Genomic DNA, 14,217 nt, shown 5'->3' on the forward strand with positions numbered 1-14,217 from the left:
CGAGAGAGAGAGAGAGAAAGAGAGAGAGACTGGAGAGAGAGAGGGAGGGGGGAGATTAACTCTTTCAGGACGTAGCTCTCTCCTCTCCGCAGCGCAGTAGCTCCGACTCGCGGGGCTGGTGCAGCCAGTGAGCTGTAGCCTATATGGATAGCAGACACACACGCACGCAGCACGCACAAATTTATCAAGGAAGAAAAATCGACGGGCTGCGTTAAACAAAAAACGGCTGTCAATAACATTTAGGAAGTGTTATATCATAAGCTCTTGCCAGCTCACTCTGATGGTCAAATAAACAATAGGCCTATTAAGCAAAATTAAATTAAATGAACAGGGAAATCTGAACTACTCAAGTGGAAATCCAGTAATTTTGTTGCAAAAAGGGCATGAGTGCACTTAATAGCTTTTTATATTTCAATTTTTCAATGTCAACCTTTTCCTTTTTTATGATATTTTCCAGTCGCCAGCCACTTATTTTAACCCGCAGGCCGCAGGACATAGCCAGGGAGGATCACGCAATTCCCCCCAGTTCTTCTCCCCCACGAACAGGCACCTCGACCAACCAGAGGAGGCACTAGTATAGCGACCAGGACTCATGTCATACCTACCCCACCGGCTTCCCACCCACAGACACAGCCAATTGTGTCTGTGAACGTATGACCAAGCCGGAAGGCCAATACCGTGAATTGAACCCAGCCCGGGTATCCGCGGTAGTAGGCGACTGCTTTTACCGCACTACCAACATACATTTTCCTTAATCTCCTATGGTTTGCATAAAAAAGGATGCAAGTGTTAGCCTATTTAATATTTAGTTTTTGCTCTGCTATAATTAGGAAAACATCACTTGTGTCCCCGAGTCCCCCACCAAAGGGGGGCTATATTTGCTCTCCCTGTTCGTAGTAGTCACACCATAATGTTGACTTTGTGCTGCTCGAGACTGACCCAAGGGTGGATCTATCTCAGCGTGACGTCACCTGACACCCAGAAATGCGGAACCCCGCGGCAGTTAATAGTATGAGTTGTGCCAAACAAACGTTAATATCTCAAAAACTATACATCACAGCGCTTATATTTTGACATTCTGAGTGAGAGCAGAAGTAGCACAAGAGTTTAATGTATAATATATGCATGTCGTGTTAAAGTTGTGTGAACTGTCACAGTTTTTAAAATGTAAACAGAGTTAGAGGGCTACAGTCAGACACACAAGCCTCGCGCCACTTGGGCTCCATAGGGTTCCATTGCCGTTGCCACCGAGTGACGCGGTTTGTTTACCAAAATGCTGCTCGGCTGATCCCTGCATAACCTAGGCTACATCACTGGTGGGGGGGGGGGGGGGGGGGGGGCAACATCTTTACAATTGGTAGGCTAAATAAAAACAACCTCCGGTCAGTGATAATTAGAACCAACCAATGTATAAAGATGATTCTCTATCAGTCGGCTAGGCCAGAGACGATTGATTAATCTGTGGCTAGGCCTTACGTATAGGCCTAGTGTTGAGTACTCGAGACCGGTCTTGGTCTCGAGACCACATTTTGATGGTCTCACATCCTCCATCGGTCTTGGTCTCGTCAAGCCGCACTCTGGATTTTATTTCAAGACCAGCCGAGACCACAACTGCAGTGTTTTTTACTGTGATTGGGTGTAAAAATCCCTCTTTCAATGGCAACCAATAACCTTGCAGTTTGAAAGTTTCTAACGCTGTAGCCACTCCCCTCACGTTCATGCACAAAGGAAGACAACACAGGTCAACAAGGTGGCGCTGGAGAGATGTCTCCAAATAGTCAGTCAGTCATTTGCTTATACAAACCACAAAGAGTTTCTTTGCAAAACAAGTGGGAAGAGAAAACACTAGGCAGTTATTATATAGCCTACTGTAGGCCTATAACTGACCAATCAGTGGCGGACAGTTTGGGGGAGTCGTTTAGACTTCATTCTACCAACTGTGTTGAGCCTTTGTTGAGCCTTTCTGAAGGTCAGTGATATGGACTTGCAGTGTTTCAGATCAAAGGATTGCCTTCTGTCACTGAGTATATACTGTACAGCCATTCCTATTTTAATATAATTCATAAATAATGATTTATTTTGTTGTTAGCAGAGCAATGGTGTAAAGGTTAAGCCATCATTAGAGAGACGGTCGTTTTGTTTTGTTGTCTTGAAAATGGTTTCGAATTGGTCTGGTCTTGGTCTTGTCTCGGTCTCGCGCCCCCCTCGGTCTTGGTCTTGTCTCGGTCTCGGGTTAGGTGGTCTCGACTCCAAAAATAGGCCCACTGTGAATTTACCCAATACAGATGAATGTCCGCCTGAAGAAGTGGGTAAACTATTTCTGTAAATATAAAAAGGTGAGTTTTCCCTGCACCGGCTCTAAGTACTGCTGGGGCCTAATAAACACAGACGAACACACCTCCCGGTGGAAGCTGTGCAGAATGCCGGGCCGTCAGAGGTGAGAGAGCGCAAGCTTGTTTTTCAGTGTCTGGCTGCTGCCGCCCCGCGCGCCTCTCCCCCTCTCTCTGTGCGTCACTGCTAGGTCATGGCCGGACTCCAACAACGGCTCTGGTTTCTCCAGTCACACACACACACACACACACACACACACACACACACACACACACACACACACACACACACACACACACAGGCTACACGTCCGTCCGTCCCTCCCTCTCTCTCTCTCTCTCTCTCTCACACACACACACACACACACACACACACACACTACTTACCTCCCTCCCTCTCTCACACCCCCCCCCCCCCCCCACACAGGCTACTTACACCTCCCTCCCTCTCACCCCCCCCCACACACAGGCTACTTACACCTCCCTCTCTCTCTCACGCACACACACACACACACACGCACAGACACACACAAGATCTGACAAATGATTGGGTGGCGAGGCGAGGCGAGCTAATAGTAGGCAGTGCGCCTGCCGACATGCCCGTGGGCCGCGGGTGTTAAATTGTATCCAATTACAGCGCATGCGGCGATATGAGGGGGGAATAATAATTCTTCTTGCGTGACAGGGAGATTCGCTTATTTCCTGGCCGCTTTATACAGGGGGGCTAGAGACGTCCAAACGTCTGAGGGAGAGCTGCGCTGAGTGTGTGTGTGTGTGTGTGTGGGAAAGGCTGGTTTTCTGGAGGACATTGCGCGCATATTTCATTAATCAAAATCCAGTTAACCAGATTTGGAGACACGGGCCAGCAGGGTCCGACCAATAATTAATATCCATTATTTAAGCAGCCTATAGGTCCAAGACATCACACACGCACGCACATGCACACACACACACGCACACACATGCGCGAGCACACACCCTATTGGGGGCGGGGCAGGGCAGTACATGAGGGAATGAGGGATTGCATCAATGTGAAAATGAAATAAACACGCCCAGTCTCAGCTTTGTTATGAAATGTCTCTCCTGCTCATTTATTGGATGGAGTGCACAGACAACTAAAAGCAGCAATAGTGCCAACATGGTGCAAGGTGGCAGTGTCTGTGTGAACCCTCATGACGCCCGAGCAGAAAAGTTCCAACAGCTCCAAAAGGTAAGAGAGGTCAAGTGTGGGGTCATTTAGTTGAGCTTGTCAGAGAGGCGGCTGACAGCAGGCAGCGTGCTCCCTCCCATGCTGATGAAACCACAGAGATGTAGAGAAACCAAACGGGCTGTGGGTGAATATAAAGTCTATTATCCTGCCCATCAAAGCTCTATAGGTCCTGTCTCCACCACAACGGCCACAGGACCATGAAAGACTGCTGCTGTTTGGACAGGCATCTTAGAAAAAGCCTGTGTTTTTGTATGTTTGACTAATAGTGTTTGTATCCGTTGTTCATGAGGCTTAAATACATTGAATCAGGCTCCACTCCACTACCATGTATGAGCAGCAGGTTCTGGACCAAGAGAAGCATCCACTTTCTTCACATTCCAGTTAAAGGCACGTACAAAAATAGAGTGTACACATAAATATATACAGTACAATACTCTGTTATAAATACAGTATAGTAAACAAGGGACAATTCTTTCACAGAACTGGAGAATTTCATAAAAAAAATACAAGACAACCCTCCAAAGAGATACTTGTGTGAGAGTAGCAAAAACAGTAACACCATAAAGCACAGAAAAAACAAATATTGTCTCCGAATGGAGAAACTCTGCAAATGCTCGAGCTTTGGGACTTATTTGCCCTAGGAACTCTTGAGTCATCTTCACTCTTTTTTTAATCCCTGTCTGTATTTCCGCAGTAAGCCTCCCTCCCCCATCAGGCAGAAAAGTGCTCCGTATGGGATCAATCTCAGCGTTACGATAAAGAAATGGCTCCTCCTCCTCACCTCTTCTCCCCTCTCCTGCGGAGAAGTGGAAAGGGAGCAGCGGCGAACGCTAAGCGAACACCCTTGTTATGATTGCCTTTCAGCAGCATTGGTTGTGGTGGTGTGCCACTGCCATTACACAAGGCAGGAGGGGGGTACAGAACGCAGGAGTCAGGGAGGAGGTGAGGAGGAGGAGGAGGAGGAGGAGGAGGAGGGGGACAGAATGCAGGAGTCAGGGAGGAGGTGAGGAGGAGGAGGAGGAGGAGGAGGGGGACAGAATGCAGGAGTCACGGAGGAGGTGAGGAGGAGGAGGAGGAGGAGGAGGGGGACAGAATGCAGGAGTCACGGAGGAGGTGAGGAGGAGGAGGAGGAGGGGGACAGAATGCAGGAGGTGAGGAGGAGGAGGAGGGGGACAGAATGCAGGAGTCAGGGAGGAGGTGAGGAGGAGGAGGGGGACAGAATGCAGGAGGTGAGGAGGAGGAGGGGTACAGAATGCAGGAGTCAGGGAGGAGGTGAGGAGGAGGAGGGGTACAGAAGGCAGGAGTCAGGGAGGAGGTGAGGAGGAGGAGGAGGAGGAGGGGTACAGAATGCAGGAGGTGAGGAGGAGGAGGGGTACAGAATGCAGGAGTCAGGGAGGAGGTGAGGAGGAGGAGGGGTACAGAAGGCAGGAGTCACGGAGGAGGTGAGGAGGAGGAGGGGGACAGAATGCAGGAGGTGAGGAGGAGGAGGAGGGGTACAGAAAGCAGGAGTCAGGGAGGAGGTGAGGAGGAGGAGGGGGACAGAATGCAGGAGGTGAGGAGGAGGAGGGGTACAGAAAGCAGGAGTCAGGGAGGAGGTGAGGAGGAGGAGGGGTACAGAAAGCAGGAGTCAGGGAGGAGGTGAGGAGGAGGAGGGGGACAGAATGCAGGAGGTGAGGAGGAGGAGGAGGAGGGGGACAGAATGCAGGAGGTGAGGAGGAGGAAGGGTACAGAATGCAGGAGTCAGGGAGGAGGTGAGGAGGAGGAGGAGGGGTACAGAATGCAGGAGGTGAGGAGGAGGAAGGGTACAGAATGCAGGAGTCAGGGAGGAGGTGAGGAGGGAGTTACATAATGCAGGAGTCAGGGAGGAGGTGAGGAGGGAGTTACATAATGCAGGAGTCAGGGAGGAGGTGAGGAGGAGGAGGGGGACAGAATGCAGGAGTCAGGGAGGAGGTGAGGAGGAGGAGGGGGACATAATGCAGGAGTCAGGGAGGAGGTGAGGAGGAGGAGGGGTACAGAATGCAGGAGTCAGGGAGGAGGTGAGGAGGGAGTTACATAATGCAGGAGTCAGGGAGGAGGTGAGGAGGAGGAGGGGTACAGAATGCAGGAGTCAGGGAGGAGGTGAGGAGGGAGTTACATAATGCAGGAGTCAGGGAGGAGGTGAGGAGGAGGAGGGGGACAGAATGCAGGAGTCAGGGAGGAGGTGAGGAGGAGGAGGGGGACATAATGCAGGAGTCAGGGAGGAGGTGAGGAGGAGGAGGAGGGGTACAGAATGCAGGAGTCGGGGAGGAGGTCAGGGAGGAGGTGAGGAGTCAGGGAGGAGGAGGAGGTGAAGAGGAGGAGGAGGAGGAGGAGGAGGAGGAGGAGGAGGGGTATTTCAAGACCTCTGAGAGGCAGTGAATGCGTGGCACATTAGGAGGGATCTTTAGAGCGGCCAGCCTCGCTGCTTACTCTGTCTCTGGCAGGCAGGAGAGCGCTATTGCAGAGAGCTGCGGTTCTGCTCCCTGTGTGTGTGTGTGTGTGTGTGTGTGCACACACACTGTGTGTGTCTTTAGGATATTAAATAGTAAAGGATGGGGATTAATAATGGAACCTGACAGCTCATCTCCGGCTTCTATCTGCCTGACTGTCCCCCAATCTCCCTTTCCAATTCCCTCCCTGGTCTCTCTCTCTCTCTCTCTCTCTCTCTGTGTCAGTGTCTCTCTCTCAGGGCCCTCGGTCTTTCAGGGTCATGTCAGGGGAGTAGAAGAGCACGTTGGTGTCGTCATCGTCGTCATCGCTGAGGTCGACCAGGTCGGCCTGCGTGTAGCGCACCGCCCCGGGGTGGTACTCTCCGATCCGAGTCCTGTCGCACAGCCGCGACTGCAGGGCCAGCTAGTCATGCGCAAACACCCACACGCAAAGACACACACACACACACACACACACACACACACACCAGGAAACACACAAACACACACACGCACACACAGTTAGGAATTTCATATTGTTTGGCGTATAATGTAAGATTAAAATTATATATTGAGGTATATGGGGGATTGGGCGCTGCTTTTTAAATGTGTACACACACACACACACACACACACACACACACACACACACACACACACACACACACACACGGAGTGAGAGGTGAGCTCATTGCAGAGCCACAGGCAGTTCAGCCATATGGCTAGAATACAGATCAATATCAGAGAGAGGGAGAGGGAGAGAGAGGGGGGGGGGGGGGGAGAGAGAGAGGGAGAGGGAGAGGGAGAGAGAGACAGTACATGGGTGGGAGAGAGATGCAATACAAATGAGGGAGGCAGAAATAATGTAAGAGAGACAAATGTCCAGAGACGCTGTGGCAGAGTACAGGGAACAGAGAAAGCAGAGGAACAGAGAGAGAGAGGCGAAAGAGCGAGAGAGGAAGAGAAGAGGCAAAGAAGGGGGGGATGGGACAGACTGCCATGGAAGAGAGAGGGTAAAACGAAAAGAGGAAGAGATAGTGCAACAGATATGAAACACAGAGAGAGAGGGTGAGAGAGAGAGAGAGAGAGAGAGAGAGGGTGAGATAGCAGAACTGAGGAAGAGGATGAGACAGACAGTGAGAGAGCCAGAGGATGAAAGCGCAGATTGGTTGCGGTGAGGGAACGAATGTTTTGACGCTGTTACACCCCCCCTCACCCCCCTCCCCCTCCTCACCCCCCTGCCAATCTCACACCTGATGTGTGGGGGCTGCTGCTGGGAGCCGCATGCCATGATGAATAACAACCGGCTGTTAGTCACGATAGAGCACGCACACACACGCCGCGTGTCTCTCTCTCTCTCTCTCTCTCTCTCTCCCTGACACACACCTCTATTATTCACACACACACAAACAGCCTCTCTCTGTGATTTAGGAACACAGGAACACAGACCGATTCCATCTTAGTCCTGACACACACACGCACGCACGCGCGCACGTGCACACGCGCGCACACACACACGCATGCTCGCACACACACACACACGTTGACATTTGGGTTGAAGGTCATACCACACATTCCACTCTTCCACATTGCGCTTATGACACATTATCAGTGCTGTTTTGGCGATACTGAGTAGGTGACAATGTGTGAGTGTGTGTGCGCTCCAGAGGGTGGAGCAGCAACCAGGATAAATAAAAGTAAAATTAGCACTAAGGGGGATAAAAATGGGATAAAAAATCGGGGGGGGAGTTACAGAAATAACACGAGTTTGATGGAGATTGGACTGTTTGTCAATTTAAAGGTACAATAAGTGTGATTTTATTGCCCCATATAGTACAGAATTACCATGATATATTTGCAAGAGTTTAATCGGGTTATTGCTCAATTCATCTTGTGTAGTCCAAGGGGGCAGGCTTTCTTGGTCGCATTGATGCCAATGCGGAATTCCTAAATACTGCAGTTCCCCGAATTACCACTTGACGCTGGCTGCAAAAGCGAGTCAGTCCCATTCACCCCCATGTTAAAATGAGTTGTTTTTATAGCATGGGAAACCCCTGGTCTCACGTGAGCTGCAGGAGAACCAAGATGGCAGCGGCCAAAACGCCAAAGTGGAGGCTTCAAATTGAGAGTCCACAAACCAATGGTCACCTGACCTCACACATACTCTGTCCATCTCTTTATACAGTCTATGGGACTGTGTCCACCTAGCGTCTTTTCCTCAGGTCCAGCGTCTTTTTTCAGTTGTTTCCAATGGGGGGAGAGCGTATGCGAGCGCACACGGACGTCTATAGAACGTGCGCTGCACCCAGCGTCTATTTTCAGACCGCTCCGGCGTTTTTGTGCGCCGGCTCCCAGCGCTCCCAGCTGAGAATAATTAAACTTTTCAGAAAGACGCTGGTGTCGGGTGCTCCTTTTCTGGCAACTAATCATATGGAGAAACTATCGCAACAGAGACAGAAAGGCTCAATTGTGGGAGCAGATTGGCTAGACACTTAATATTTCTGGTGAGTGTTGTGCTTACTGCTTTTAATAGCGTAGCCTACCTGTGTTGTTAGCTTGCTAGCTGTCAGCTATCAAGCTCCTACCACACTGAACTAACGTTGCTTCCTTGTATATTGTGCGCTGGGATCAGCGCTCCCCAGCGCACTCCCAGCGTTTAACGACGGAAAAAGACGCTACGTGGACACAGGCCCTATTGCAGGGGTGGGCCACTATTTTTCATGGGGGCCACATGAGAAACCCAGATTGTTGCCGGGGGCCGAACAAATATTGTCATACCGTAACCCATGGATGGGCAACTTTGATGATAGAGAGGGCCACAAAAAAAATTCCTCGTTACCAGATTTCGCTGAGGGCCGAACGGCGCCAGCGCGAAAAATTTGGGGCATTTGAAGCCAGGTTTAGAGGAACAACTCATTTTTAAATTAACAGTTGTGATGTCATTATTCAGTCTTAACCACCAATATTTGATCCTTTTCTCACTCACTCCTATGTCACCACCTGCTCTCCCTGCAGGGCTTGAAATTAACTTTTTTGACCACCTGCCAATATGGCTGCTAGATTTTAAAGTTACCAGCCAATTAGAATTTCCACTAGCCCGAAATGTTTTTCTTGAAATAAACCAGAATATGAGTTATATATATGAGTTAATTTAAGCATACAGTAAGTATCAGTAAGTGGCCCGGGATTCTCAAAGCCTGTGTTGAGGGTCACACAAGAACAAAAATGCACTCTTGAAGCTAAATAAATCCAAAACCAACGAGTTAATTATTTAAATGTTTACTTCAATGTAGAACAGTAATTTCTTACACATGAGATTACTTTTGGCCTTTTAGTCATAAAGATTATTGAAAGATATTCCATATTCCAGACTGAAATGCTATAACAGAAGTGGAGTATTGGCCAGAATGACATGAACATTTGGAAACTTATTCAGCGGCTATCTTGCATGTTGCGTTCAGGTGCATTGTAAAAAAAGAAGAAAAAAACTTTTTTTTTTTTTTTTTTTGCAATTCCATCGCGGGTCACACAGGGGGCGCGCAGGCCGTATTTTGCCCATGTGTGGTCTATTGTGTAGCCAGAACTTTGTCAAATAAACAAAGGAGAAATATAAGCCTAACAGTTGGTTAAGACTGCTGTCGTGGGCTGTCGTTATGCTTCAAACAAATAACATAGCTAGCGGCTAGAGTGCAGCCTGCTTCTGGTGCTCACCTGCCTGTTGTCCTACTAGCAACTAATCACGACATCAAATGCACATTCCCATTTGTATTATTGTATTTCTAATTAATAAAAGACAGTTTCTGCCCGGACAGAATAAATAAACCAGAGGTGCTGTTTCCGGGGTGTGTGTCTTCAAACGCAAATTGAATGGCTGGCTCTGGATCCACAAGGTCTCGAGAGATTCTCCAGACCTCCGTTAAGGAGCTTCACGGAGGTCTGTCTACGCAGGATTACAGATCAATTCCAATGAGTCATATTGGAATTTCAAGACACTTCCATTCCCATTTGCTCTTAAAACTAGACAAACAAACAAACATGATACAATTCCTAATTCAGTGGTGAGTAAGTGAGAACCAATCAAAGTCATCAACGTACAAACCCGGGGAGAATTCAGTCAGCAAGTGACAGACTTGGACGAGATGGGTAACAACAGACACCTCACGGTTACGCAAAGGTAATGATGACAAAGAGCTGAGGTGACAAGTCCAAGTGATGACACAACATGCTACCATCAAGCCCTGGTATTATATTACAGTATTTTGCATCATGGTATATTACTTCTTCACTAGCTGTTTCTGTTGTATCTCTGCTCGAAATTAGCCATTGTATTTGTCTATATTGAGAACATTTAGATTTTGTTATGATTTTGTAACAATTACAGACCACCATGGACAGAAACCTGTGGCAATTCATTGGTCACTGATATAAATCAATACAAGACATAGATGGCCCTTTAACCACTAACATTTAGTGGTCGTAGCGTCTACAACCTTCATATTCATAGCTATGGCCCCTTTTCCCCAGCCCCACGCCTTCCTTGATGGTGAGGTCACAGTTACCTTGAACTTTGGCCTTTGACCACCAAAATCGAATCAGTTCATCCTTGAGTCCAAGTGGGTATTTGAGCCAAATTTGAAGGAATTCCCTCAAGGCGTCCCTGAGATATCACATTAACGAGCGTGGGACGGAGGTACATACGTATAGAGGGATGGAGGTACATACGGACGGACGGACAACTCAAAACATTATGCCTCTGGTAGAGAATGAGGCAGAGAGCAGGGTCTCTGCAGATAAACACACCGCCACACACTTCCACTGGGTCATAAGTGATGATTGAGAGGGATTACGTTCAGAACTTCAGTCTATACATGTTCTTTGAGACATACTTTCAATCAAATTATTTAGAATGGTGTGTTTTTGCATGTCACCAGCCGCAGGCAAAAAACATTCATTTTGAATTATGCTTTTACTTCAGCTGACAACTGACATCCTCCCTCCCGAGGACAGCCAAACAAATTATTGCAAATTGAAAAATATCAAGGACGGATGTCCTTCAGTGGGACAATCATGCAGATGTTCTTTCATTTTTCATTTGCAGCAAATACGACAGTTTGTGTGTGTGTGTGTGTGTGTGTGTGTGTGTGTGTGTGTGTGTGTGTGTGTGTGTGTGTGTGTGCTGTACCTGTATGCCGGAGGGGCTGAGCTGGCTCCAGGTGTCTTTATCCAGGCCGAAGACGAAGGCGTTGGCCAAGCCGTGGAGCGGGGCCGACAGGACATGCAACAGGGTGAGAGCGAAGGACGGATCTGCTGGGTAGAAGGCATTATGGAGCCTGGCAGAGAGAGAGAGAGAGAGAGAGAGGGGGGTGGGGGTAGAATGGAGAGGCGTTGAGTTCATGCATAAAAAAAGAGATGTAAATAAAGAGACGAGCTGCGAGGGAGCCTCGGAAGCGAGGACAAGGTAATTGAAGGAGAGGGCGAGGGGCGACGGCAAGCAGGAAGAAGAAGAAGCAGGGAGAGGACGGAGAGTGAGAGGTTGATGGACAGAGAGTGTGGGCAGCACAGAGAGAGAGAGAGAGGGGGTGAGAGACAGGTGACAGAGAGAGTGCGGGCAGCACAGCACAGAGAGAGAGAGAGAGAGGGGGGGGGGGTGAGAGACAGGTGACAGAGAGAGTGCGGGCGGCGCAGAGAGAGAGAGAGGGGTGAGAGACAGGTGACAGAGGGAATGAGGGACAGGGTGAGAATGAAAGGTAATGAGAGTGAGGGACGGAGACACAAAAAGAGAGAGAGAGGAAGAGGGGAGGGTGAGGGGAGCGAGCGAGCTTTATATCAGCGTTTAAGAGCCCATTAGGCAGCGCGAGACGGCTGGGCTGACACATTCTTGGCTGCGGCTTCGACAGCACGCAGCACTTTACAAGGACAGAGAGAAGTGTAGCGCTCAACTCTCTCTCTCTCTCTCTCTCTCTCTCTCTCTCTCTCTCTCTCTCTCTCTCTCTGCCTCTCTTTCATCTCAGCTTCCGGCTTCTCTTGACCACAATTTCACCATCCCATCTTCTCCTCTCTTTTTTTGGATTTCTAAGAACGTTCTACCCGCGCTACTTCAATATCTCCAGCTTTCTCTGCCTTCAGTTTCTTCTGTCAGGATAGCTCATTTTCATCTTGACTCATGAGGGTATTGCTCCATTCTTCTCTCTCTCTCTCTCTCTCCCGGAGCCTGGGGCATGGCTAGGAGGGGGACCTGGGTCCTGATATTGTGTGGCCTAGCCGCGAGCTAATGGCTGCCTGCGAGAACGATGCTGCCCGGCCATTAACCCTGGATTAACCCTGTATTAGCTGTGCTGGCCGGGTTAGCCTGCCGCTAATGTCTTTTATTGATCCATTAGCGAGTGCGTCAAACCCGCGCGCCGCTCACAGCGCTCTGCACATCTTGTGTTTGTGGGCTGGCAGGTAAGTGGCCACAGTGGTTGACCTCAGGGTCAGGGAGCTACCCCCCGTGACCCGCAGGGGAGGAAGATACAATCCCAACCATGTGGAAAGAGGAACCATATTGTCCTCATATTTACAAGGCGTGACTTCTCTGATGATCTGACGGACAGTCTGGGAGGCTGATACGTGTCTCCAGTTATTTAAAACAATTATAATTTTGGCGACATCTTTGGTGATAAGAAGTCATCGCTCTTGTGTTTTTTTGACGGGTCGACAGCAGCGTTAGAGCTAGCAACTACAAATGAGGCCAGTATTTGTGCTGCTGCTCAAGAGCGGCCATGTGTATAGAGGCCGTATATATTTTTTATATATACAACAATGTTGGACATACAACTGTTTAGTTACATTATTACTGCATCTATTACAATGGATAGCCACAACAAAATACTCAACCAATAACACAACAGCACATTGTAATAAAGAGACATTTGTAGAAATCTGAGCTCTAAGACTGAAAACCTCTAGTGAGAAACAAGCTGACTCTTGATCTGCACGCACAATGTCAAAATCATTGCAAATCCAGTAAGGAGGGAAGAGACGAAAATCTTGAAATTGAAAAAGCCTTGGCTTACAGCCAAGATGTTTGGATCATAAGGTCTTCATCAGGCCAAGAATGGCAGAGCACCAAGTGTTACTTCTGTCCACCTCTCTGATAATAAAGACACTCATGTAGACTGTGGCTAATAAACAAGAGGAAGACGTAGCAGTCCAGCCACATGTGATTCTGCAGCACTTCTCTTCTTGGACTGGTTTCGGGCACTGAGGTCCACTGTGGCTCTGGCTAGGAGACAGCACTGAGGCTCTGGCTAGGAGACAGCACTGAGGTCCACTGTGGCTCTCTGGCTAGGAGACAGCACTGAGGTCCACTGTGGCTCTGGCTAGGAGACAGCACTGAGGTCCACTGTGGCTCTCTGGCTAGGAGACAGCACTGAGGTCCACTGTGGCTCTGGCTAGGAGACAGCACTGAGGTCCACTGTGGCTCTGGCTAGGAGACAGCACTGAGGTCCACTGTGGCTCTGGCTAGGAGACAGCACTGAGGTCCACTGTGGCTCTGGCTAGGAGACAGCACTGAGGTCCACTGTGGCTCTGGCTAGGAGACAGCACTGAGGTCCACTGTGGCTCTGGCTAGGAGACAGCACTGAGGTCCACTGTGGCTCTGGCTAGGAGACAGCACTGAGGTCCACTGTGGCTCTGGCTAGGAGACAGCACTGAGGTCCACTGTGGCTCTGGATAGGAGACAGCACTGAGGTCCACTGTGGCTCTGGCTAGGAGACAGCACTGAGGTCCACTGTGGCTCTGGCTAGGAGACAGCACTGAGGTCCACTGTGGCTCTGCCTAGGAGACAGCACTGAGGTCCACTGTGGCTCTCTGGCTAGGAGACAGCACTGGGGTCCACTGAGGCTCTGGATAGGAGACAGCACTGAGGTCCACTGTGGCTCTGGATAGGAGACAGCACTGAGGTCCACTGTGGCTCTGGATAGGAGACAGCACTGAGGTCCACTGTGGCTCTGGCTAGGAGACAGCACTGGGGTCCACTGAGGCTCTGGATAGGAGACAGCACTGAGGTCCACTGTGGCTCTGGCTAGGAGACAGCACTGAGGTCCACTGTGGCTCTGGATAGGAGACAGCACTGAGGTCCACTGTGGCTCTCTGGCTAGGAGACAGCACTGAGGTCCACTGTGGCTCTCTGGCTAGGAGACAGCACTGAGGTCCACTGTGGCTCTCTGGCTAGGAGACAGCACTGAGG

The 14,217-nt window shown here is 49.6% G+C and overlaps 1 protein-coding gene across 1 annotated transcript in view; it reads right to left on the minus strand.

Moving 5' to 3' along the window:
• Nucleotides 1-6,012: 6,012 nt before the first annotated feature.
• LOC310777859 (uncharacterized protein) overlaps nt 6,013-14,217 on the minus strand; it is a gene marked incomplete at its 5' end in the record, with an annotated part of 41,923 nt that continues 33,718 nt past the window's right edge. The window contains 2 exons of the mRNA XM_083638209.1: nt 6,013-6,411; nt 11,170-11,317. Coding sequence (XP_083494335.1) covers nt 6,244-6,411; nt 11,170-11,317 — 316 coding nt within the window. The 3' untranslated portion in view covers nt 6,013-6,243. The remainder of the gene's footprint in view (nt 6,412-11,169; nt 11,318-14,217) is intronic.

Source organism: Poromitra crassiceps, assembly GCF_964638095.1.
Source record: "Poromitra crassiceps genome assembly, chromosome: 6".
Lineage (NCBI taxonomy): Eukaryota > Metazoa > Chordata > Actinopteri > Beryciformes > Melamphaidae > Poromitra > Poromitra crassiceps.